The sequence below is a fragment of the Sinocyclocheilus rhinocerous genome, unplaced genomic scaffold (assembly GCF_001515625.1).
Source record: "Sinocyclocheilus rhinocerous isolate Xijiao unplaced genomic scaffold, SAMN03320098_v1.1 scaffold192, whole genome shotgun sequence".
NCBI lineage: Eukaryota > Metazoa > Chordata > Actinopteri > Cypriniformes > Cyprinidae > Sinocyclocheilus > Sinocyclocheilus rhinocerous.
Genome location: NW_015627892.1, coordinates 1,961,733 through 1,988,999, shown reverse-complemented (window position 1 = coordinate 1,988,999; position 27,267 = coordinate 1,961,733). Strand labels below are relative to the sequence as shown.

At 37.0% G+C, this 27,267-nt stretch overlaps 1 protein-coding gene across 1 annotated transcript; it reads left to right on the top strand.

Moving 5' to 3' along the window:
* The first annotated feature begins 598 nt into the window (after positions 1-598).
* LOC107736896 (tumor necrosis factor receptor superfamily member 16-like) lies at positions 599-27,266 on the top strand. The gene is made up of 10 exons (XM_016548285.1): positions 599-821; positions 17,070-17,223; positions 19,583-19,711; positions 21,420-21,531; positions 21,841-21,971; positions 22,787-22,873; positions 23,072-23,109; positions 23,342-23,641; positions 23,807-23,843; positions 24,814-27,266. The coding sequence occupies exons 1-10, from the start codon at positions 792-794 to the stop codon at positions 25,101-25,103; spliced, it is 1,308 nt and encodes a 435-aa protein (XP_016403771.1). The 5' UTR covers positions 599-791; the 3' UTR covers positions 25,104-27,266.
* Position 27,267: the final 1 nt, after the last annotated feature.

Sequence of the window (27,267 nt, the reverse complement as noted above, 5' to 3'; positions counted from 1 at the left end):
TGCTATCTCAGATGCAGATTCCAGAAATGTTTTCTTATGTTGGAATGAAAGACACTAAGTACCGGATGAAGTGCTTCTTATTCTTACCCAAAAATGCAAAATGGAAGAAAGAGTTAAAACTGAATACAATAGGCCTATTGCTACTCAAGCTGTGTATGAACATTATATATATGTATATTATTTATTTGCTTCTTTTCCATTTTGCATTTACTTGTACTTTTACTTTCAATACTTAAGTACCTTTAAGATTGAAAAAATACTTTTCGTACTTAAGTACAATAAATATCACATACTTTAAGACTTTTACTCAAGTAATATTCTAAACGGTGACTTTAACTTCTACCAAAGTCATTTTCTGGTAAGATATCTGTGTACTTTTACTTGAGTAATGGCTTTCAGGTTCTTTATACACCACTGCTTAAAAGGTACCGAATTGAATTGGAATGAGCCAGTAGTAATACAGTAACCTACAAATCACAGCTCTTTCATTAGTCGAGATTTCTTCACTCTGATTGGCCAGGGAGCGTGACGTCACGCGACGTCACCGAACTCCGTCTAACTTTTTCATCTTGACAATAAGATCAGAGAGAAGCGTCGCATTACACCAACCGCGTTTCCACGAGAAAGCAGCCGAAAATGATTCGGTTCTGACAGACCGTCAAACATTGGATGTACGTTGATTTGGGTTGTCACTTGTTTTTTAATAGTTTGTTCTGAAAACATTGTTTCCGGAGGGTAAAAGAATCAACAAGTAGTTGGAAAAGTCGGGAAAACACGCCATCCTTTACAGGATGGATAAATCCACAACGATGAAAGTCATGGTAAGAAATCTCTCGGGTTTTGCTGGGGGTAGTTTGGTTAAACAGTGTATATTTTTCAGAGTATTGGATTATTTCATTGTTGGCTCACCATTATTCTGTATTTGTAGCAAACATGTAAATGAATTCCTTGTGTGATCGGTCATTACGCTTTGAATGTTACTAAGACATTTTCTATGATTATGCGTTGCTTTATCAGACTTTTCGATGCATATCAGGTGTATTTTATTCTAAATGTGCCCTTGGTTTTCTTTAACATCATTTCAGTAAATTCAGTCTTTTTTTAACAGTTTTAATTTGATGTGAAAGGCTTGTAGCCTATTATCACAAATATGAAAGTGGATAGTGATAATGAACATCGTCAAACTGAACTGGCCGCTGGTATTTTATTCTGGTTCAGCGTTCAGAAAGCTTAAATATTTACATAGTGTTATGTTTTTATATTGAGTTTTGATTTCATGACTAATATCAGAAAACCTTTAATACACACTTGATGGGTAATACAAGTCATGTGTAGTTTTGAGCGTCATTGTAGTAGTAAGGCTTGTAGACTGTCTCAAGTGATCTGCCTACCTAGGCAACATTTTTGGCTATTCAGTGCACCCAAGATATCAAAAAGTGTTGTCTAGGTAGGTTTTGAGACACAGCCATAATGTGTGGTGTTTCAAAAAAATAAAAAATAATGATAAACTACAGAGATTAAACAATATTGCTTTGATATGTTAGCTTTGTATAGGTTTTGGTACAGAGAACTGATATGCAACAGATTTTATTTTATTTTTCATTTCTGATTTTTGACACAATAATAACTAAATGATCATTAGGCTACAACAATAAAAATATGCATTATAAATATTTTATAATTAATAATAATTATATTGCTTATTATTAGAAATAGTAGTAATATTTTTATTTATTTCAAATTAATTGGAATTTATTTTCATTTATTTCAAATGCGTATTTGATAAGATGCATGATATTCACTTAAGAATCAATGGCTATTATTATTAAATAATCAACTTTTTTGAATACTGTTTTTGAGTGCTGTTTTTATAGGCCCACCAAATAGTGACATATTGGTTTGAACAGTGGAAGTATTGGTTAAAAATATCAGTTGAACCAATTATTGAAAATTTCAGCTAGTAAAGCAGTTCCCAGTCTTCTCTTCTCTTATGAACCTTGCCTTGTGAGAGTTTTCTAAGAGTAGTGCCAGTGTTAAGTTTATTCCACATTGAAAGAGCCATTCACTGCCCTTCTGTTGGTTTTTCCAGCTCTGCTTTGCCAAAAGTGGCACTATAAAAACGCTTCACCGACTGAATGCCGAGACTCGCCTTTAAAACTTTCCCTTGAGTTCAGAGCCACACTCGGCTCACACTGTGTATGTTTAACTTAAAATCACACCGTTCCCATAAAGCAGCATATTGAAAAACACAGGTTAGTTGTTGCATTGAACTTAAGTGTATTTTGTGTAAATGCATGTATTATGTATTTATATACTCGTATAAAGAAGCAATTGGCGCATTTAATCAGTAGTTAATTAGTAAATTAGATAATGAAATCATCAAAGGGAATGATGGCCATCTTAACTAGTAACCTTGACTGTTACCTCAACAGCCTCTCATTCTCATGAACCCTAGGTAAACTACCCTACTTTGAAGCCCATGTTTGTTTATTGAAATGACAGGGCAGAGATTGTTTGCAACGCGACTGTTTATGCATGCTGTAAACTTTGCTAAGTTATGGGTCTGCTCTGGTTGGCTGGTTACTAGATGAAGATAGCTCATCCTTGCCAGTCTGCATAGCTCAAACATTCCTGGGCCAGTGAGAGCAGATGGGGAGGGGGGTGGACGGAGGCGTACAGCTCCCACTGTAAACTTCCTGTCCACAAAGATGGCAGTGACAGGAATCAGATCTTTGTATACTTTTTCCACCCAGAGTCACAAACATTTTACATACAATTGAAGCAGGGGTCCCCGAACCCGAAGTCTTTCCACTTTCTTTCTGTTGTGCTTGGGATTTCTTAGGAACATAAAAAGATATATACTGTTTCTTTTCACTTTGTGCACAGATTTCTCTCTCCCTCTCTCCCCATCTTGACTTTTTTTTTTTTACCCTCTCACACTTCTTCGATGTTATCGGAGTATGCTCTCTAGGGTGTGGGCATGGACAGGAAGTGTGCATGGTATCTCTCCGAGCGGCTCTGAAATCTAAACAGGACATGTGCTATATACCTCGGGATCCACAAGAAAGACTCCAGAGCGGAGTCGACATCCCGCTGCTCGTTAGGAGCCTTATAAAGCCACTTTCCACCGTCAGATGTTTGTAGAATCCACATTTACGAGGAGACAGGAAGAGGGAAGACTGTATGTTGCAATTAAATGCAACGCTCATTATCAGAGTAATCAGAATGATGTGGATGTGGGGGAGCCTGTGTGTGTTTTGGAAATCGTACCATATCTGTCAGTCTATGCTGTAGATTACCCACAATCAACAAGGTCCAGAAGTGTTTATACTGAGATGAGAAGCACATTTATCCTGCACTCAAGCTTTACGGCTATTATATAAGGATGTTGTTATGTTGATGAGTAGTTGACATGAAATGCTTCAGGGAACTCGCCATTTTTTTCCCTTTTTTCTTTTATAATTAGTATGCATGGAGCTTACTAAAATATTTTTTGTATATATAAAAAATGTTTTTGTATATTTTATGTTTTTTGGTTTATATTAATTGAGATTATTTTTTGCACAATGATTTTAGGCTAAACTCATATTGATACAAGTAGTAGATGTGGTGCTGCTGCTTAAACTTTATTTGTCTCGAGGGAAATTTGTTTCACATGAAAGTAGAAATTAAATGCTTTAGGACATTGACTTTCATGCAATTTGACATGTCATCAGAATCATCAAAAATGATTTTAAAGAGCATTTTGCTAATTCTTTAATAATTGTTATACTTTTTACAAAATCTATTTTAAAAAATATATTATATTATATTTTAAAAATATAATATATTTTTGTTTATTTTATATTTTAGTTTTTGTATATTTAAAAAAATATTTTAAAATATTTAAGATTTTAAAAGTGCAAATATTCTGTAGTCTCTCAATTAATAAAAGCCAAATAAGTCAATAAGCCAATAAAATGGCTTATTGACCATTAATGACCGTTTATTGACAATTTAAAATTAATAAGTGAGGCAAAAACTTGTTTAAAAATGGTGAAATACTTGGTGGTTACGTGACCTAAGATATAGACATTCATATAAATGTTAACCTAAAACTTAATGTTAATAAAATCCATTTAAGTAGGGAGATCATACATTTTCGTGAGTCATAAAATCATGTGCAACATTTTCAGCTTATTCATCCTCCTTCTGACATTAAAGTCGTGTGGCTTTAAAAAGTTCAAGTAGTGGGAGACAAAATGAAATATTATCTGCAGTCAAAATGAAAGCACCTTGATAGCATGTGGGTTTGTGGTTAGGCTTGTTTCTTTTGCCATTTAGCTCTTCCCAGGAAAGGTGAGGCATCTGTCAGTGTTTCATTTATTTCTAAGGTGGCCACACCTTACAGGTCACTGCACCCAGATTCAGTGACTGAACGAGAGATGTGTTACATATATTACAATGTGCCTGCTATTCAGCTACCCTTCTATTCAACCCCCATTGACTCCAGTTAAAACGCTAATAGTGTGCATTTCTGTGTGTGTGTGTGTGTGTGTGTGCGCGCACGCATGTTTTTCTATTCCAGTGGGGACTTAAACCTGAATAATACACACCAACTCATGGGGACTCGTGTCACTGTGGGGACCTAAATTGAGGTCCCCATGGGGAAACAAGCTTATAAATCATAGAGAATTAGTTTTTTTTGAGAATGTAAAAATACAGAAAGTTTTCAGTGAGGGGTAGGTTTAGGTGTAGGGCGATAGAATATACAGTTTGTACAGTATAAAAACCATTACGCCTATGGAGAGTCCCCACAAGGATAGTAAACCAGACGTGCGTGTTCCTGTGTGTGTTCACATGTACCCCCTATCCAGTGTCTTCAAACAATAATTACCCATCAGTTTGACTTAAAATTGAACAGTCATTGGCCATCCTTCCTCCTTGAAAACAACACCCACTTGCTCTTTTATTCTTATGTTTTCTCCTCCCATGAATCCACAGGTGAATCACAGATTGGGTAACCTGCCACTGTGGCAAACACGCTTGAATTAGGGTGTGTGCTTGAGTGTAGGAAATTAGATGAGGGTGTTATGTCTCACTTAAGCGATGGATAGTGTCATTTTGTAGCTTGGTCACACCTTGTAGATGTTTTCCATGTGCATTTGCCGTGTGGATGGGAGTGTTCCTGTTAAATCTTATCTTGCTATTGATGTCAGGGAGCAAAGAGCAACTGTTTAGGTTTCTATAAATAGACTAATGCACTTAATGATAACACTATATTGATATTAGAGCCCGACCGATATATCGTTTAGCCGATATTATCGGCCGATATGAGCCTGTTGCCGATATATCGGTATCGGCGAATATGCCGCCGATATGAACTTTTTTTTTTTTACAGAACATATAACGCAGATTAAATGCTTCTGAATGGTGAAATTACTTAGTTTGTCCAGCAGAGCGCGCTCCATTGTTTGCTATTGGACCCAGGTCAGTGTAGTGTAGAGATGCGCAGATGAGCTCAAACTTCACCCGAGTCCGCTGCTTCAAATTATCTGCCCGTCACCCACCCGCACCTATATTTGATCGTCACATTACAATTATTCTAATTCATTGTTTTGCATGATGATATGATGGACGGAATCGCGGAATCCAGTCATAAAAACGGAATTTACTGTATAACGCGGAATTTCATGGCATTTGTCTTATTTTTGATGAATAAATAAAAAACAGGTCAGTACATATATGTGTATATATTATATATATATATATATATAAACTGTGTCTGTGAATATTAAACTGCAAAAAGACGATTTAAATACGAATGTCCTGCATGTTCATTGGATTACCAGAAAATACATAACACAGAGTTCGTGAAAAAATATTATTCATTATTATTATTATTTATTCGTTTTAGATGTTTACATTTGGAAAAGCGGTGCTTCCTGCATAAACCTCTGTTGGTTTGTTTGGCAGTAGCTTGCTTGCCCTACACAGTTACCTTGTTTAATTTCTTAATTCACGTTATATATATATATTGTTCTATTTGTGTTATTCAAGTTATTCACAATAAGTGAAGTGAAGTTTACTGTTAAGTGCACTGATGTCAGACTCACTTGAATGAATAAATAAGGTTTATTGTTAAATTGTTAAATGCCCTGCCTCCATTACATAGGCTTATGTTTGTCACATCATTATAAGTGTTTGATCACCATTACTCCCTAATATCGGTATCGGCATCGGCCCCCAAAAAACCCATATCGGTCGGGCTCTAATTGATATTCCTCAGGTATTCTGGTTAGAGGCTTATGCTAAACCAATGTATGTAACCTATGTATCACTATGTATCTATGTATTTTATTTTATATTTTATTTTATTTTTTATTTAGTTTTTAACCTTCATCAAATATATTTCTGTAAACTTTATAAATGTTATGTATTTATTAAAATATATTTTTGGCTGATATGTATCAAGAGACTGCTGGATATATACAATATATATATAACCTTACATCTCTAAAATTACTTTAGTCTGGCATTTGCACATGCCTGAATTAATGTTCACCTTGAATAGGTCAAAGAATGCATTCAGCGTAAAAAAAACAGCGTCCGGCACTGAACCTCCTGCTTGTGTGAGTGATGGGAAAGGCATTCAGCACAAAGCCTCTGTCTGATGTGAGCTTACTGAGCTGAGGCTAGCTAATGAGTGAGGCAACCCAGCGTGGCGTTGGCCTAATGTCATGGGAATATGTTCTTCAAGCTTAAAATGCCATCTTACACAATTTATATACCACTCTACTGATATTGTCTCAGATAAGTAAAAAAAAAAAAAAAAACGGGTTGTTTATGCCAGGTTGTTTGTATTATTGCTGATGAATTGAAATTGATGCATCTTTTCCTTTGATAACAATACAGTAGTTTAAAGATTAACTACTTGACGAGCAAAGGTGATTGTAACCACCAATAAAGACCTTTTGAAACTTGTTCGACCTGTTTTTGATAATCAGTGGGGTTGTCGACGAGAAGAGTCACTGAGTCATCCAGGCTTTAAAGCTTTTCATTGGATGAGACTTTGATCTGTGATGCATATTCAAGCTATTTACCTCCTGAGGTTTCCATGGAAAGAGCTGTGAAGAAATGGAAATATTTAATGCTAATTAAATTTGGCAGGGATGGGTAGAGGTTATTTTACTCTGGCTGTTGTTAGGATTCAACTTTTCTGTCTCGTTCTGTGGCATTTTATCTAGTTTGTCCCACCAAATGAAGTTACACTGCTTGCCAAAAAAAGAAAATGCGTCACACTTTAGGTAAATCTAATGTAACTTTATTAAATAAGTTCAGATGTTCTGCTTGTGGGGGCCCAAACCAGTAATGTGAGACATAAAGCATGCTATCTAGGGTATTTAAAGACATAAAGTTTGTTTGGGAAGAATATAAGGAATGTGAATTGGAAGTTAAACTGTTAGTCAGACATTTTAATGTGGATGGACCCATTTTTAGTCTTTTCTTGTAGACTTCAAGTTCCCAAACAAACTATAATGGTGGTGTGAACTTTGTCTCTTTATCTCACCGGTTGTACCTCGTATATTGTGCAGAACCGCAGATGTGGTTTTACACAGGAAGTGCACTGTAAATCACTTTTTTTTTTTCTTTTTTTTTTTATCCTTTTTTGCTTTCATTGTCTTTGTCTGTCTGTCTCTCTCACCCTCTCTTCCTCTTTCTAAAGGAAAGCGATTAGGACAGTCCTGTCTGGTCGCTATTCACTGCACTCTTTATTAACAGAAGACAGAAAAGCCACAGGAAATCTGAAATGTGGAAGACTGTGCTGTCGTGGCTTTCTGGGGCTATTAATATCCTCCCACGCACACTAAGGACAGCAGGCCGCCCGCCTGATCACTCAGGCTGAGGGCTCGCTCAAAACCCCCCTCATCACCTCCACGGGACTGAGAAATCACACTTGTTGGGATGGAGGTTTCAGAATGTGTGGGTCATTCTGTCATTCAGTATGTGGTTTGGGGTTGTGATATAACTGGAATAGTTGTGAAACTTGATGTTAACACTTTTAGGAACCAATAGATTGGTTTATTTGAAGGATTAGATGCTTGGTAAATAATTGTGCAGCGTGTTGTCGCCAAAAACTCATAGAACTCCCATTAAAGACTGTCTGTGTGTGTTTTTCTGTGGCCCAGCATGAAGCTGAACTCCAAATGAAGCCTCCACATTGTCTGACTGTTTCCTGTGTTCCCCGAGAGGAGCCATTTACAGATTTTCACACGCTCGTATATACCCAAGATGCTAGTGTGTGCGTGTGTGTGTATGTATGTGTGCCTTCACTTGATCTGTGGTTTATGTAGAGTTCACAAGTTTCAGTATGTGTGTGACTGTCATATTACATCAAAAGGGCAGCTGTGGCCTCACTAAAGTATGCAATGTTTTGAAAGCAATTTTGCTATGTTGCAGAGCTTTGTGTGTTTGTGATCTCATTCCCGTAAACTTAATACAAAGGTGAAACCTCGCTCATCTGATCTTAATTTTCCCCCTTGGTTAGTACACAGATTTGATATGAAAATGTCAGTATTTGAGATCAGTACATGTCCGTACAAAATGAGTAATATATGTAAATTTTATATATGTATATGTGTATATATATATATATATGTATATGTGTGTGTGTTTTTATTCTGCAGTATATGACAGTAAAGATAACAAACGGTTTCTATATGAAATAAATGCTGTTCTTTTAAACTTTATATTTATCAAAAATCATGGGAAAAAAAATACAAAATACAAAATAAAACAAATCTTTCCCTATCAATCATTCTCTCTCGATGAGCCTGTATCCTTGTGCAGAATGTTTATCATGTGCATCCTGTCAGTATAATGCGTAAAAGACTGTAATCTGCGGTTAATGTGAGGCACATGATTCCATGAGGCTCCTGTTCCGGACCACTGGAAATAATGAAAAATGGTGTGCCGTCCCTTAACCGACAGCTCTGATAGAAATCATCTGTTAAGTACGGGGGGAAACTCCTGCCTGTCCGTCAATTCCAATCATTATACATAAAGAAATGCACTGTACAGCATGTAGTACGGATGTAGCCCTAATTGAACACGTACACAGATGCGGCAAACGTGAATGACTGACGGCCTTATCGTACTGTAACTCCAAAAAATAAAACCTGTGAGACCCTATTGTCAACTAGCCAAGATTGTGCCAGAAGTGAGTGTCTGTGTGTGTATGAAAGAGATACAGAGATAGAGAGACGTACAGCTGCCTGTCCACATGTGGAAACAGGCACTTTTAAACAATGAAGATTTCATGTTCTTGTCTAATAGTTTAGAGCTGGCAGCGAGCATTGTAAACTCGATTGTTTAACTGTAGCAAAGGAAGCCAGCACACTTAGCGCCTTCATTCAGGCCAAAGGCTACTTTGAACTGTTGTATGCTGGTTGTTTATTGCATGCCGCCACTGGCATTAACCGGTTCATTCATGAGCTCTTTTGTGACCACCGCTCTCGGTTACGTTTACTTGGAGGTTAGCCAGTCAAGCAAAACTCATTCATTCTTTCTCTGCCTTTCATTCAGTAATATAGATGTAGAATAGTGCCTATGTGGAGCCACCATGTTTTAGGGTCAACCTGTTTTTCTTTTAATTATGGGTAAGACTTCTTGTTTATGTCTCTTTTCCAGCTCTATCACTTGAAAATGCTGTCAACTTCCATTCTGATATTTGGGATACTGCTATTTAGTTGAACTGCATCTTGCTTCCATATCATCTTCACCAGTCATTCCTTGCATATTCAACAATTATTCACTCAGACAGAAGGGAAAGGGCGTCTTCTCCATTCCGAACGCGCCACGCTGGTGAGCTGCCAGAGCAAAGTGATTGTGGGTTTGGAGGACTCTCATCTAGGAGGTTAAGGTTACCATGTTGGTCTATGTCCTGACCACCTATTACAGGCCAAACCCTACCGCTCGCTGTCTGGATGCTGTGAATGTCTGCGTGTGAGTGTTTCCTTCTCATTTATTTGTGAAGGATGTTCTGTGAGATAACTGAAATGCACAAGTTCGATTTGAAGCGAGTGGAGACCTTGAAGTCTGAACCAGATTTCACTGCCGTTTCCTCCTGTATAAATGAATTGCCTGGGAAAGCAGGAAGCCAGTTTGCGTTGAATTTGTTCTGGTCTTATCTTAGTTCTAACTGGTCATGCCTAGTGGGTGACCCGCATCCCTCCGCTACTGAGACGCTTTTGTCATTCAAAAGCTGTTTATCGGGATAGTCTTGAAGCACTGATAATGGAGACAATAGTTTGAACCAGATTTCACTGCCGTTTCCTCCTGTATAAATGAATTGCCTGGGAAAGCAGGAAGCCAGTTTGCGTTGAATTTGTTCTGGTCTTATCTTAGTTCTAACTGGTCATGCCTAGTGGGTGACCCGCATCCCTCCGCTACTGAGACGCTTTTGTCATGGTTCACCAGCGGTTTATCGGGATAGTCTTGAAGCACTGATAATGGAGACAATAGTTCACTTTTAGCAGCGCTAGCTAATAAAAGCCAGACCACCGGTCCACAAAAGCTTTTTTCAGATGAGATTAGTTTTCTAAACAATGTTTGAGTTACAATTATTAGCGTAAGATCTGTCTTTTTGTGTAATTATTGAGACCGGATTGGATTGTAGTTTTTACTAAATTGTCTGAATTTGGGCGCTAATGTCTTCTGGATGTTTGCATCACAAAATCCAGTGAAGCAAACAAAACTTTAGATAAATGTAAGTAATGTAATGTAAGTTATATATTTTGTAAGTACATCATCTGACAGTTTTATTCATTTTAATTTCTTTTTACTAAGGGCTAATAACAGGGCTCAAAAACAAGGCCAATGTAAGTGAGTTCTGGCTGGTTGATGAAAATGTGACTTGCACCATATCGTCAGTGCTGTATTTTATTTTATTTTATTTTATTATTTTTTATTATTTTTATTTATCATGGTATCTTATCATGTACATTCATTAATATTGTTTTGCTATGCATGGCATCAATTTCTATTTTATTGCTGTCTTCCTGAAAACTCCCAAATTAAAGAAATGTATAAAAACTTTCCACCTGTCTTCATAAAGAAAACGTAATATTTGATGAAAAAAAAAACATGTTTGTGTATAATTATAAATAATATTAAAATTAGAAATTATAAATTAGTATAACAACAAAATTTTAATAATAATACAATTTATACAGTTAATATTCATAAAATGATTACATTTGTAGTTTGTGTCAGGGCCAATGAAAATGAATGTAGACCAGCAGAATTTTTTTTTAAAATAAGATTGTTTTGAGGCATCAGGAAGTCACTGTTTTTTTTTTTTTTTTTACTAAAATCTTCAAAAGGTGTGGCTATAATTGCAGAAGCGCATCAAAACAATTTTTTTTTTATCCCAGCAAGCCATGTCATGACGTCCATTGTTTCTTGTTTGCTAATAGTTTCACTATGAGCTGTCAGCAAGAAAGCTGACAAGTTAGTTCTAGTGCCACTCTGGAATCCAGTGATTCACCAGATCTGGAATGTGCAGACACAGGAAGTGATGTCACTGCCCCCACAGCCTCCCTATCCGTGCCTCTCCAAAGAAAAAAAGGCCACCTGTTCTGGGATCAGAGGCAGACGTGTCGCCATGGAGACGTAAAGTTTCCATAGCATTCGCACACACAAACACAGTCAGGAAAAAGTTTGACTGCTTTTTAACGAGCGCTTGGCATAGACGTCTGTCAGACAGGCTCCACTGTCATTGGTGGGTGATGTCATTGGCAGATCAGCGAACTTTGACCCAGATGGGTTTGCATGTGCCAAGGGGGCCAGAACAGGTGTCGGACATTAATGCAGCAACTAATTTTTCAGGCTGCAGCAACTGATACGTGTGTTTCACCCTGTACCTTCATCCCATCTGGGAAAATTCAGTCTTTGCGGTGTGTGTGTTTGGGTGTAAAAGAGCGAGTACTGTAGCTCATTAGTGTGACTTTTAATGTTCCCCTCATCTGAATGGTTTCAGTGTGTCCATTCGGAGTCAGGAATCTCTCTTCTTTCACTCGTCATTCCTCTATGCCATGCCTTCCCAAACTCGCATGTGCCTGCCCTACGTTTTGCACCACTTCTCGGCTTCTCACACTCCATCTATTGTATCTGTCCCTCTTCTCCTTTTCTTTTCAAATTCCTCCAGCACTCCATAGCTGTCGCTCTCTGACCCCACCTCCCGACGGCTGCGTCTAAATGGTGCGATTGTGCGTGTGTGTGCATGTGAACGTCTGTGGAAAGTCTGACGTGAGTGCGGAGAGAGTGTGGCTCGACAGCGCTGCTCAATCCAGGAAACTCCCTTAGAACAACAAGGCATGGCTGATATCCAGAGAGCTCCACTGTAGCCAAAGTTTGTCTCAGACTAACCCCCCACCCCCCAACACACACACATACTCGCTCAAGAAACTCTCACACATGCGTTCGGTTCGCCCGCACTTATTTCATTGTCTCGAGAGGTTTTACTGTCTGTGTGGACACTCAATGGCATCTTGGTTCCCCTCAAGGCAGATATACTCAATCCGTCTTCCAATAAGAAGACCATTGTACCCTCCTCCGAGTTCCAAACATTGCATCTCCAACCCCGAATAGAGTCTCTGCTCTGTTTTTGAGTTGATTTACTGTGGCAGTTGTGATATTTCAGCTATTAAAGATGAATTAGCATTCAAATCTGCGGTTTGACAATGCAGTAGTTGTTGAGAACTTCGTTTTACTGGTTGTGTTGCACACTATAGCACGTATCACCGTATTTTCTAATACCCCTGGTCCTCTGTGGTGTCTTAATGCAGCTGTTCGGCTCTATTTGATACTAGTTTACAAGTAGCATTCTGCTTTTCTCCTCTGTGGAATGTCTTCTCTGATTGCTCTTCTGTTTTGGCAACCCAGTTGCTATTCTACAAATATTAGTACATAATATTACATTGTCAACATCTGAAGTTTTGCTGTTGCAGTTTGTCACCAGCAATGTAGCTTAACTTATTGACTAAACATTGAAAGGCACATGGAATCAAAGGCTACAGAATAGAATGCTACCATATTACTTTTGCTATGTAGTATGCAGCATGCAATTTTTTGCATGCATAGAATGCTCAGAAGAATTTCAAAAATGTGTAGTGTATAATCCCTGCGATAGTGTGTCCCACAGTGCTTTTTAATAAATCTGCAAAAATGTCAACAATTCTGTGTTTTTCTGTCAATATGGGGTGCTGTGTGTACATTAATGAGGAAAAAAAATTAACTTAAATGATTTTAGCAAATGGCTGCAATATAACAAAGAGTGAAAAATTTAAGGGGGTCTGAATACTTTCCGTACCCACTGTATATATCATTTTTTTTAAAGAAATTAATACAATAAGAGAATGCATTCAATTGATCTAAAGTAACAGCAAAGACATTATAAAAGATTTCTATTTCAAATAAATGCTATTGAACTTTTTATTCATCCGAAAATAAAAAAGTATGACTCTTTCCAATAAATGAAATAATTTAAAAGAAATGTTTATTGACCACATAATAAGCATATTAGAATGATTTTTGTTGGATAGTTTGCCACTAAAGACTGGATTAATGGCTTCTGAAAATTCAGCATTGACATCACTGGAGTAAATTATTTAAAATATAAAAAAAAAAAAAGTAATATATTTTTAAGTTGTAATAATAGGGCTATTTCACAATTTTGCTGCACATTTTTTTACTTTTTTGATCAAATAAATACAACCTTAGTGAGCATAAGTAACTTCTTTCAAAAACAATGTCATTATGATGAAAGTAATTTTTATTGACTCATTATTCAAATTGTCTTTTATTTCAAAAAGGCTTTTAAAAATGCTATTTTTTTAAATGTTCAGCATCGTCTTTTGAAACAACAATGCAGCATGCTACTATTAGAATTAGTATTATATTATTTACAATTTTACACATAGTATACAGTAGAGCCCGACCGATATGGGTTTTTTTGAGGCCGATACCGATACCGATATTAGAATTTAACCACCCATAACTCCCGAACCCCGGGGGCTATCGACGCGGTGGTCACATTCAAAAGCGGGCCTCTAGACATACACTCGATTCGCGTTCGAGAGGGTTCCTCGAGCTGAAGGGATCCCCCGAATTTGGTGCGGATTCGCCGCGCCATTACGGAGATATGGCCGTTCAAAGTTTCAATGGTTTTCCATAGACTTTAAAAAGTTTCATCCAGGTCGCCAGTAGCAAACAATGGAGCGCGCTCTGCTGGACAAACTAAGTAATTACACCATTTCAAGCATTTTATCTGTGTTATATGTTCTGTAAAAAAAATGTTCATATCGGCGGCATATTCGCCGATACTGATATATCGGCGACAGGCTCATATCGGCCGATAATATCGGCAAAATTATATATCGGTCGGGCTCTAGTATACAGTATGCAGTGCATTATTCTTTTGCGAACACAGCTACAAAAACAAATCGTTCAGAAATCAGCATGATTAAGTCACATCCTGCATATTAATAATGAGCATATTAACGTGAACAACCATATTTCAGAATTCATCAATATTGGTAAACAATGATTAGCCAATCATAACAGAGGCGATTTATATATTAAAATATTATGATAAATAAAAAACAATATCCTAAAAGATTACACCCCATTAGAGTTTGTTCATCAAGTTTTGATTTTACAGGTTTACCATTTAATTTTACCATTCATTTTATTTACTCTGTGATGCGAATTAGCACTTTTAAATGACTTATGTCTTACTACTGAGAAAAGCAGCACAACCCTACTCTCTAGATAGAGCCGTGAGGTTTCAGTTAAATGCAAAGTGTTCAAGATAAAAGAGGTGTGTGTGTGTGTGTGTGTGTGTGTGTGTGTCAGAGCACATCCATATGGTGAATGAGTGTCTAACAGATATGTTCAAAGAAAGCCAATGTGTGTGGCAGATAGAGAGAACTAGAGGCAAGGGTTCTTCTTTATATGTGTGTGTATAAGAGGAAAATGAGTGTGATAGGGTGGTTGCTTTTCATTCTTTCTTTGTGTGTGTATGCCTGTGTGTGAGTGAGTCAAATGAGAGAAAATAAGAGATATTTGGGGGTCGTTTTGAGCAGACAGAGATGTGTGTGTGTGTGAGGGAGTCAACAGTAGCTCTGTATGGACTGTGCATAGGGAGTAGGGGTCTTCTACTTCAGACGAGCACTTTACTCGGTCCCTGAGGCACCCCTTCTTTCTTCTCCCTCCTTTCAGCATGTCACAATGAGAAGGCCTCATTTACGGCTAAACAACACACTTTAGAGCCACCACTTCAAATGACCCACATTCTCCCAGACACACAACACCACCGCCATACACCTCACCAGCAACTCGACACCACCGGCTCCATCTAACGGCCTACATTTCCCATTATCCTCTGAGACAAAAAGACGGAGATACCGAACTGACTGGCCATTGACCAGCATCGGGGACATTTGTTTATAGTACCGTATTAATGTTAAAAAGAAGCGCTTTTGTAGCCCCCGCCCCCCCCAAAGTCCACATATAATATTAGTCAAGGTTTCTTGCACCAAAACAGTCATAATTTAGTTCTACATTATCCTTTTCCACAGACCATGTTCCAAATCAACAGGCTGTTTTTGCTACTGTACCTTTAAGAGTTTAATATTACCATGCAGTTTTGGTACAGGGTAGCATAATACATGTTTATTAAAATATCTGTTGTACACGTGCAGTTTTAAATATACATTGTCATATGGACAGTAAGCCTTTCATTGTAACAATGATACTGATTGAAATTTCTCAAAGTGCAAAAAAGTAGCAACAAATGAGTCAAATTGATTCAGTAACCAACACTGATGGATTCAGTGAGTTTATTCCGTGAAGGATTCAACAGACTGATTCAAATTGGTAACTTGAGTTTATGAGGTTTTTTTAATAGTTAATTAAACGAATGAATCAAAAGAATCTTGTCCAAATGACAGATTAATTACTGGTGAGTTTATTTGTGTGCCTTTTGACATCAACTACACATTTTATTGGACTTGTTTTGTTCTCCCCTTTAAAAGTTGACATGCCTGTTTATTTTGCTGTCCTAAATATGTATAATCATAGGATTAGTTGCTTTTTATTTGCATTTAGCATTGTTTTGCACTGTTGTCTGTGACCTTGTCAGAGTATACTTTCTTCCCACCATTTGAGAAATTGTTTTTTAAACGTTTACTGGTATTTCCATGGATCCCATAGAACACTTAAGAGTTTTGTCAGGGTAGGTTGTTTGGTTCTGGTCCAGGAAAAGACTCTCTCCTGCTCTGTTCATTTGCTTCGCTCTGCAGATGTGCACATCAGATGGTTTGAATTAAATGCTAGATTGCTCACACAAGGTCAGCTATGAGAACTCAGAATACCTCTCTGTTTGCCTCTGGAACTGAGAAAGAAAGGCTAAATGTGTGTAAGAGAGCACAACTCTGCAGCCGTGTGAAAGTACAAAACTGGTATTTCTCTGGAAGAAACCTCTTATCTACTGTTCTTCCCAGCCTTTTTTTTTTTTGTCTTGTGTACCCCCGCAGCCCCATAAGTAAAGTTTAAATACCTATTCATTTACACCAACGGCAACAACAAATTATTTTATGAATGAAATCCAGATGAGACATTTAACAGTCATTTGCCGGCTTTATTCCTGTGATATTTGTAATAATGTTAATAAGAAGAAGAGTAAAGACATCTGCTGTCTTAAGTGTTTACGACAGTCATTTATTATTTTATTTTATTTTATTTTTTATCTTATTTTAGTTCAACTGAAGTAGCTGAATGCATCAGTTTACAAAATGCATTAAATATGATAATTAATCACAATTAATCTACTGACAAACCTAATCCTGATATTTTCTAAAATAGTAATTATATTTTTATTTTGAATATTTAAGTCATAATTTATTTTTTACAGATTTAACAAAGTAAAACCAAAATCTTTCCAAGTACCCACTGGGATGATACATGAATTGTAAGTCATCATGAATGCATATAGAAAAATCTCATTTTGTTTTTCCCCCGTTCTCCAGGTCCCTATTATCATTGCTTTGATTCATGTGGCTCATGGAGCGGCAGAGCTTGGGCTTGCAGGAGACCTCCAGAACCGCACAGCAAGACAGATTATCTGCGTGGAGAACCAGGAGTACCCTCACAATGGCTTCTGCTGCAAGAACTGTGAAGCCGGTAAGTTGCAGTGAAGATCCATCTCTGAAGTTCCTGTCAAACCGTGAGAACTTCCCTTGTGAAGGCCAGTATTGTAAACACAAATGACTCGACTCGCTCAAAGCAGTAAATTAAAGCATACACTGGTTTTCAAGATGTTTAAAATGGCTTTCCAGGCTTTTTTGATGAGGTGCTGACAAACATCTGTCAGTGTTGCTATTAAGAGTATTATTCTCTGATGAAAATAACAAAATGGTTATTTTAGAACAGTCTTCATTAGCCTTAAACTCAGCATTCTCATTTGTAAAACTCTGGTTCATCATAGAGCTGCGGTCTCTTGAGAGATATTGTAAGGCTTGTGCTAAACGAGGTGTTTGTAGGCCTGGACTTGGTGTTTAGATATCCAAGATGACAGGAATGGAGGCCTGCATGTGTTTCGCTCTCTGCAAACATGAAGCACCCATGAAGAGCAGCTTAAATCACCAAACTGCCTGATGGGAATTAAACACAAAATATAGAGTTTGGAAATATAGTATTGGGAATGTAATGATATAATGATACAAATGATATAATGAGAGAATTTAATGTTTAATATAAAACGAGCTAATTTTGTGAAACATAATGGCATAAATGTATTTATAAATGTACATTTATTTTATGAAACATATTGGCACTTAATAGACAAAAATACATTCTTGAAAAAAATTACTTAAAATTTACTTATTGTACATTTTTCATATGAGAAATGCTAATTAATAATTTATTACTAGATAATTGGTGTCAGAATATGTACCAAGAAAAAAAAAAAAACATTTTAAAAGACATTTCAATATGACGAAAAGGAGGCATGCAGTTTAAACAGGACTCAAAATTGCATTCTTTGACTAAATGTTGCATTCTGTGGTCTTGTTGAAAAAAAAAAGGGGGTTACTTAAAATTTACTTATTCTTAGGTACATTTTTCATAGGAATAATGTAGGGCTGCCACTAACGACTATTTTTATTTCGATTAATCTATCGACTAATTTATCGATTAATCTAAACGATAAATTTCCCACAAAAAAATCTACAAATTTACTTTTTAATTTTACAAATTTCTTTGAAATCCTTTTTTTAAAGCAAAGGTAAAGTGCAACATAGAGTGCAAGAAGCAAGTGTCTCATAGTCCAAATCACTGAAATCAAAGTAAAGTATTATAGTGTAAGAATGACAACATATCCACGTGTTCTAGTCTACTAATAATAAAAATAATTTTTTAAAAAGTTTTTAAAACCTTTTAAAGAAGTATTTACCAGAATTTATTTAGGAGAAAAATGTAATTGAACAAAACTGTTAAAATACATAATGTGTTATAAACAATAGAGCTAATGTACATTACGCATTACAACAAAGGCCTGTGCAGAGGGCGCCAACAGCCTGATGATTATTTTTACACATTGCTGCCTGATCTGATACTTGTTTAATATTTACCAAGCACCATTTCATTCAAATGTCCACTTAATCTTTAATATTTGGCCATTTCTTTAGGACAGAAATGCTATAGCCACTGTAATTAAAAGAATATGTGGACATCAAAACGTGTAAACTCAGAGTGAGGGTTTGAGATTTTATTTTGAAACTGCGATGTATTCTCCTGAGTTTGCGTGGATTTATAAATTATTTACCTTTCTATTGAGGGAATTCTATCCAAATCTGATGAAATGGCGCACGTTGCATTCCCAGATGAACGTTATAATAAACACAAACGCACAACAACATGCAGAGATGGAGTTTGAGACACTGCACACATGTAAATGATAACAGTTCCTGTGGAGCTAATGTGAACGGAGCCGCTGTGTAACGCACGTACTTAAGCTACACGCATGTAAATAATTAAAGCGCATATACTGTATTAGAACTGCATCACATATAATTATTTAATTAAATCGTAGCATTTGTGAATTCACAATTATGCTTAATTAAGATTTTTAAATGGGTTTAATATATCATGCAGCCTTGGAAAACAGACTAATAATGTGTTTTATGGATTCTCGTCCGTGAAATGCGCCACTTCCGGTATTTTGCCGATTAGTCGACGCGAGCAAAATGAAGTCGAGGATTTTTAAAAATCGAATAGTCGAATAAAATCGACGAATCGCGACAGCCCTAGAGTAATGCTAATTAATATTTTAATACTAGATCATTGGTGTCAGCATATATACCAAGAACAATCTTTGGCAAAATGTTGCGTTCTGTGGTCTTAATAATACAGTTATTTTAAATGAGTTTGATTCTAAATAAGAACTGATTCCCATTCTACTTTTCTCTCCAAATGCCATATCTTATGATCTAATGTCTTTCATGAAATCTTTTCTTTAACACATTGTTTTTTCTATTCACAGGCACTTATGTGAAAGAGAAGTGTAGCAGGGACCAGGAGAAGGGCATTTGCTCTCCATGTGAGAAGGGCACGTATGCCGAACACCCCACAGGCATGGAGCAGTGTCTGCAGTGCAGCCAGTGCCACAGAGGTAATGTTCTCTACTTTCCACTCCAAACTAGCCATTTACCCCTGAGTTTGAGTCAATATCACAATTAGATGTTTGTAAAAGGCAAAGCCAGATCTTCCTCTTAGAGTTGTTTAAAGTAAGTGTTTGAGTCAGGTCTGTGACTGGCACTTGGAGATACAGAAATCTCCACCTTCTGCTTTTGTAATTGATTGTTGAGTTTTCCAGTAGACAGCCATCTGTAGTCTGCTCTGACTCTTTAGAGAAGCAGAGCACTCAGGAATGTAACATTTATACATCTCGAATGATGGAACACACATGGTCCTTCCTTGGCATGCCCATCACCGGTGACTACTGGACAAACAATTAACCTCTGAATCTGCTGTCGAAAAACAGAAATTAGTAAAAACAAAACAACATTTCTGAGATGATATAATAAGCTATGAAGTCAAAGCCATCCATTAAACTGCTGTTTATTTTGATTGGACAGCCACATTCACCGTTTATTAAGTCATTGATTGACCTAAACACTCTTTCCCACAAGACCCTGCTGCTTGTTCAGATCCAAACTCAGTTGTAAACACTACATATTCGTATAAACAAAATCTCGCTCGCCCGTTAAGCCTCCCATAGGATTCTCAAGAGGACGGGGACATAAGCAGGCCCCATGAATAGAGCTGAGTCTAGTGTTTCCTGTGCTGGACGCCTCGCTCCTGGGAATCTGATCTCCTAATGTTACACGTCCTGGGTGTGGCCCTACTCCTGTGTTCTTTCACTAGCCATTTGTGTGTGTATGAATGACTGATCTATCCTCTAGTTTATGCGCACCTTTGTGTCTCTTGTTCAGGTTTGTGTGCATGCGTGTGTTTTAGGATGATGCAGGGCGTGCCTGTATCATGTGGCATCTTGTTCGGTATCTATTTTGCGCAATTAATCACTCCCAGGTTAGTCCTTTGCCTGCTGAGTCACGAGGGTGTGTTGATTAAGACTTTCCATGCAGTTCAGCTGTACTCTGAGGCAGACATTAGATGTACTAAATGTAAATGTAATTCTGGACTGAAACTGAATCTGTGTTGATTGAACATTCATCCAGTCATTCGTTTAAACATTGATTCATTTTTTTTGTCTAAATTTGGATTGAATCTGGATCAGGAGGATCTGGATTTATCAAAAATTTAACTATTTTATTTTACCCTGCAGAGGTGCATTTCTACTGTCTGCTGAGGCAGATATTAGTTTTCAAATATATACATTGTATTATTTCATCTAAATGTGGATTAAATCTGGATCAGGATCTGGGTTTATCTGACATTTAAATAATTAATTTAACCCTTCAAAGGTGCATTACAGCTTTTGAATCTAGCTGGATTATTCTCTTGAATTCTCTTCTCATGAATCTGGATTGATGCAATCATTCAGTTCACCCTTCAGCACCAAATACACAAAATAATGTTCTTTTTAGCAGCATCATATGACCCCTTTAAGACTTTAACACACGTCTGTCAAGTGTTTCTATTCCAGCTGTTATCCGAGGCAGATGTTAGCTGTAACCGATAGACACTGAATCATTCTCTCTGAATCTGAACTCAAATCTGGACCCACACTCAGGTCACCATTCAGAGACATAATTGTCCCATGCATTTGGACTGTTTGCTGAGGCAAAAACCATTAGGTCCATTGCTTCTCTCCCACTTGTTCTGATTTCTTCATCCTTCTCTTCCTCCCTTTACAGATCAGATCGTGGTTGCAGAATGCACCAGCACAAGCAACACAAAGTGTGAATGCAAACCCGGTACCTTCTGCCTGCTGGACGAGCCATGTGAAGTGTGCAAGAAATGTGCCAAGTGAGTTTCTCATTTCCTCTGGAACATGCTCTTCCCATTTGACCTCTGTTCTGCAGCACAACACCCAGATGAAAGCAGACAGATCTGACACTCCCACCTTCTATTCTCTTAACCTTTTAGCCCCAGCCTCTGCTTTAGATCACCACATCCAATGAGTCCGATCCCTTTCCCACTGATTCACCCTCTCCACCTTTAACCCCTGAGGCTATTACTGTGCTATTCATAATGACGATCATTTTAAGACTCCTATTTTAAGCCTTTGGCTTCACACCTTTTCTAAAAAGCATATTTTTGACTGTGGTTTTGCAGGTGCAAAGCTGATGAGGAAGAAGTGAGCCATTGCACTGCGACATCCAATACGAAGTGCAGGAGGCGAAACTCTCCTCCGACAGAAGGTCCAACGGACAATCCTTCGGCATCAAATAACACTAATACTATAGGTAAGGCAAGTGTACAAAAGTCCAAAATTAACTTAACCTATTATGCCATTTTTAAGGTTCCTAATATTGTTTTGGGAGGCTCCTACAATAGGATTACATGCATGCAAGGTCAAAAAATCCTTTAGTTTTCTCAAAATATGCATTTTATATCACCTCATTTTCCAGCGATTCTCAAATAATTCATTCGAAGCAGTTCTTAGATTCAGTCTCTCTATAACCTTCCTTTCCGTGAGCCTACAATGCTCTGATTGGTCAGATGGCCCAGTCTGTTGTGATTGGTCTACCGCTTACAGTGCGTGTCGGAAACGATACGCCCATTGCCATAGTTCCATATTTTGAACCCTCAATAGAAAATATAAACATCTATTATTTATCATACTTACAGGTTGTGATTCAGTGGAGCCAGCTGGTCCAAATAAACAGGGTACTACTTGAGCCATCTTTCAAGAGCAAGCGTTTTGTGAATCCCACGTTGAACTCTCCAAGATTAGAGAAGCGGTCTGTTTGCGGCCGGCCAACGTAGAACATAGACAGGAATTATGCAAATGTGTTACGTGTAGCCGTCACGGAAGTGGGATTTGAATTACTAACGACTCGTTTAGGCTGTACAGAGTCGATACTTTATTTTGGGAGACAATAACTTTATTTATCGTGCATTTTCGGACAGCTATATTACACACTGCATGAAAGGCAATATTGGAAATGGCATAATAGGGGCACATTAAATTGATAAAATAAGTGACTCAACCATGACCTTAATTACACTGCATCGTGCAGTGAATCAAGGAAATATTTAATCTTCTTTTCTTTTTCAGCGATTGTTATACCAATTTTATTTCTGCTGATATTCATCCCGCTTGGAATAATTTTCCTCTATAAGAGACGTCAACGTCAACTAAGCAGTATGTTAAAAATCCTTTTTTATTCCTTGTATTGAATAACATTGCAGCAGCAGTTATATCTGTATCATTTAAAGTATATTGTACAACATTTAATGCATTCATAGTATTATGCAGAGTGGAAAATCTAATTTTATTTTATTGAAACTGCTTTAAATTACATGCGTTTTATGGACATAATTGCTGTTAACTTTATTTCAGGCCCTGCTGATGATTTGGAAGAAGTGAAAATTCCTATTGTAAGTGCTTGTTGGCTTTTTAAACATTATTTTGAGTCATTAGATGAATATTATTCTTAATATTATTTTGATGCTGCAAATAAACTACATTAAAACAATTTAAAATAATAGTTAATATTTTAAATATTAATTAAATTATATAATTAAAAATAATTTACTTTTTTTTTTAAATTAAATTATTTACTTTAACTTATAGTTTTAATAAGTTGTTGTTCTTCTTGACATCACTTAGGATAAGCTCCCAAGATCAGAAGAGGAACAAGAGAACAGCCGCAATGCTGGATTAGAGAGGGAAGAGGGGCAACGCCCAGAGTCCCGCCCCTTGTTGACGCAAGAAACACAGGAAACATGCACCAAGAGCATACCAGTGGAGGATGAGGACCGGGGATTGGGCGACAGCTTGCCAAACACTACCAGCTCTTCCCAAACCAGTCTATCTCCCCTCCCTCCTGCAGTCTACAACAAGGAATCGCCACAATCGAGTCCCCCAGCCCCAAGACAGGCAGAGATGGTTACAGAGCCATGGGCAGGGGTTAGTAAGAACTACGATCTTTTTAGATCAAAATGCAGTGAAACCACAAGATAGTGCCTTCAAATGTGTGGAAAAATCCTTGTTCCCAAGCAGAAACCTTTATTTCCTAAATTTTACTAATTTCACAACATTGCTAAATCAGATTTTTTATTTTTTTTTATGTAGGATGATGGTCCTCCCAGAAGACTTGTTCCTGTACTTGGTAAGATATTCTCTCAGACACAGTATTTGGAGAATATTCTTGATTTATATTGAGTAAATGTGACTTTAGCAGTTCAATAACCGGGTCAGAGGTTAATTCAGACATCAGCAGACATCACAATGTTTCAGTTTGTGAGTTTAGACTCATTTGTAAGATTAATTAACTATAAAAAGATAAATAGTGCAATAGAAAGATATATTGTCTCTTCTTTTTTTTTTCTTTCTGTTTTTCTGAAGAGTGCAAATGTTCAAAAACCAAAAATGGAACTGAAAGAAATTTTTAAAAGGATACAAATAAAAATAAGATGTTTTGGGTCAGTCAGATTTTTAAAAAATGAAGTAAGTCTCTTTTGCTCACCAAGGCTGCATTTATTTAATCAAAAATACAGTAAAAACTATTTTATTGTGAAATATTATTACAATTTCAAATAACAGGTTTCTATTTTAATATATTTTAAAATGTTATTTATTCCTACGACAATTTACAGCAGCTATCACTCCAGTCCTCAGTGCCACATGGTCCTTCAGAAATCATTCGAATATGCTGATTTGGTGCTTAGGAAACAATAATATCAATGTTGGAAACAGTTATGCTGCTTAATTTTTGTAGAAACTGTGGTACATTTTTTTCAGGATTCCTTAAATAGAAGGTTCAAAAGAATAGCATTTATTTGAAATAGAAAACTCTTAACTAAAATGTCTTGAGTTTGAGTTTTGATTAGTTTAATGCATCCTTGCTGAATAATTACTTGAAAATGTTTTTTTAAAAATCATACTGACCCCAAACTTCTGAACAGAAGTGTTTAGAATAAAGAAAATAAATGTAAAACTAATTCTGTATTTTAATCATTCCTAACCCTAATTATAAGTACAGAACGCACCCTTTTCATTAAAATAATTGGATCTTTTCAAGTTCATATTCAAAAGGGCCATTATACATGTTCTGAAGTCTCATTGCTCTGATTTAATAGGTGAGGAGGAGTCTCTAAGCAAGAGTTTCGACCTGTTTGACTCCCTGGATGTGCGGTACCACAACAAGTTTTTCCGCAGCATCGGCGTGAGCGACAACGCCATCAAGCTGACCGAAATGCAGCAGCCTATGGACAAAGTGTACGACCTATTGCGGGTTTGGATGCAAAAAGAGGGCCTGCGGGCAAACATCAACACATTACTACAGGCTCTGCTAGACCTGGATCAGCGGTATTCAGCAGAACACATCACCTCCAAGGCTGTTGAACGAGGCTACTACAAATATGAGTAACGTCTCTTAAAGACTGCAAGATATTTGTTGAGTAAAAAACGAAATAACAGAGGTGTAGATTTGCTTTGATTTCTCCTCAGTGGGTCTGTTGGTCTCATGGCATAAACTTGATGTCCCGTTACGGAGACATTGGAGAATCACCTCTCTGTAGTGCCCAAGTTCGGTTTAGAAGCCAACACTGGACCTTTTTTTGAGGATTTACACTGGCTAGCAGCAGAGGGCGCTGTGTTCCCTCTAAACCGTGCATTGTAGTAATGTTACTTGATGCACTGGCCTCAGGCTTTTAAACTACAGGATGGTCCAAAGCCTACGTATAGATGTCATTAAACCTTTGGTTACGCCAAATGTTCAAACTAAAACAAGTGTATTTAATTCTGTGCCTTACGTGTTCATACTGACAGGCACAAGCTTCACAATACATGTAGTCATATTTCTGCCGTGAATCACTTCTGTTCTTAGCTACCAAACCTTGTTAATGAACTCGGTTACAAATGAACAAATATGCTTCAATGAGTTTAGTACTTGGTTCAGAATGAGTTTGGGATTTCAGACGCATGTCAGCAGTTTAGGGTTTCATGTGACGTTCAGAACGTGAATTTTTCTTCGGTTGTTACAGAATATGCTGCCCCTGAATTATGCCAGTCTGTGAAAGGTGATTTCTAATATTTTTTTTTATTCTCCACAATTGACCTTTCTTCATCTGTTTGGTGCAAGGACGAGATGTTTTTCAACCTTCTCTGCCTTTCTTGCCTGTTCCGTTTTCCTTATTTATATTTAAACAAGTGATGTATTTATTTTGTGTAATTACGTATTATTTATACCTGTTACCAATATTCACCTACAGTAAGTGTTCCTGAAGCATTTATCATGACAGATGTTCACCAGACAAATCCTTCCAGACGTTTCACAAGCAGATTAATGCCATCTTCCTGTAGTTTTTCAGTAGCTAAGAAGACATTTCTGCATTTAGCCCAAGTGTGTCGCTTACTACTGACACATCATTTCTTGTTATATGAATCACAAAACGTGTCCTTCGCTGTGGATTTTTTTTTGTTCCCAGCGAATTTAGTCGTTCATGTTCTGAAAAGCTAAAGAAAAGCTTGAAAGAGTACCAGGGTCAGTATCTCTTGGACGCTTGTATCTGCTTCCACAGATTGAATTAATATCGAGGATAAGGAGGCATTTCAAACTTCTGCTCGCTGTTCTTGTTTTTATATGCGGTAGTGCACAGGTACGTGTTTTTAAATAGTTAAAAGATGAAGGAAATTTATGCTCACCCAGAAACTACTTACAGTTCAGTTACGTTTTGTCTAGTATGTACATAGTTGTCAAAAATTTTATTAAACAAAACTAATAGATTTATATTTATGCAAGCCCTAAGAGCATAGCGTAATGAAGTGCTGCCTAAAAACTGAACCGAAGGAACAAATTGAAATTAAAATGAACAAGTTGTTATCTAAATAAACAGGGCCTCTTAATTCATTTACGTAGCTGTAAATGAACTGTGACATCTGACTCGGCTGTATAGCTATGTAGCTGTATTGGTGTATGAAATATATTTTTAGAACATATCTGACATCAGCTTTACTTTTTAAACCGACTTGTTGGGAGTTCGAAAGCTGAAATTAGATCAGAACAAAATGGCTCCCCCTGCCTTCCCTGTGTAATTCTTAAATTGTAGAGTTGTCGTACAGTGCAGGCACTGCCACCTATTGACATAGAGTTGAATAGCAAGAGAAAAAAAACCTGCATCGATTTCAAGGGACCTTTTTTTTCCCCACATCTTCACAGCCTTTTCTTTACATCTTTAATATTTTTGCACTGAATTTAATATTGAGTGTCTCTTCAAATGTAGATGCAGGAGTTTTTACCTCTGAGCAGTTCAGTGCCATCTATTTCTCTGTGTTTTCAGAGGATTTTATACATATTTTTTTTTAGTTTTATATTGACTCCACGTTGTTCCTGCCTTGACGCCTCTAACACAGACGCATGCCTCAGTGCTCGCTCATTCTACGCTTCATTTTCTCAGTGAAGTAGAGTAGAAGTTTTGTATCTTTTTTTTCCCCCTTAGACAATTGTTTGCTCGTTTATGAATGTAAAATGTTTGCTGTTGCAAAGTTGTTTGTAGAATGTTTTTTGTTTTAAAATAAAATAAAATAAAAAA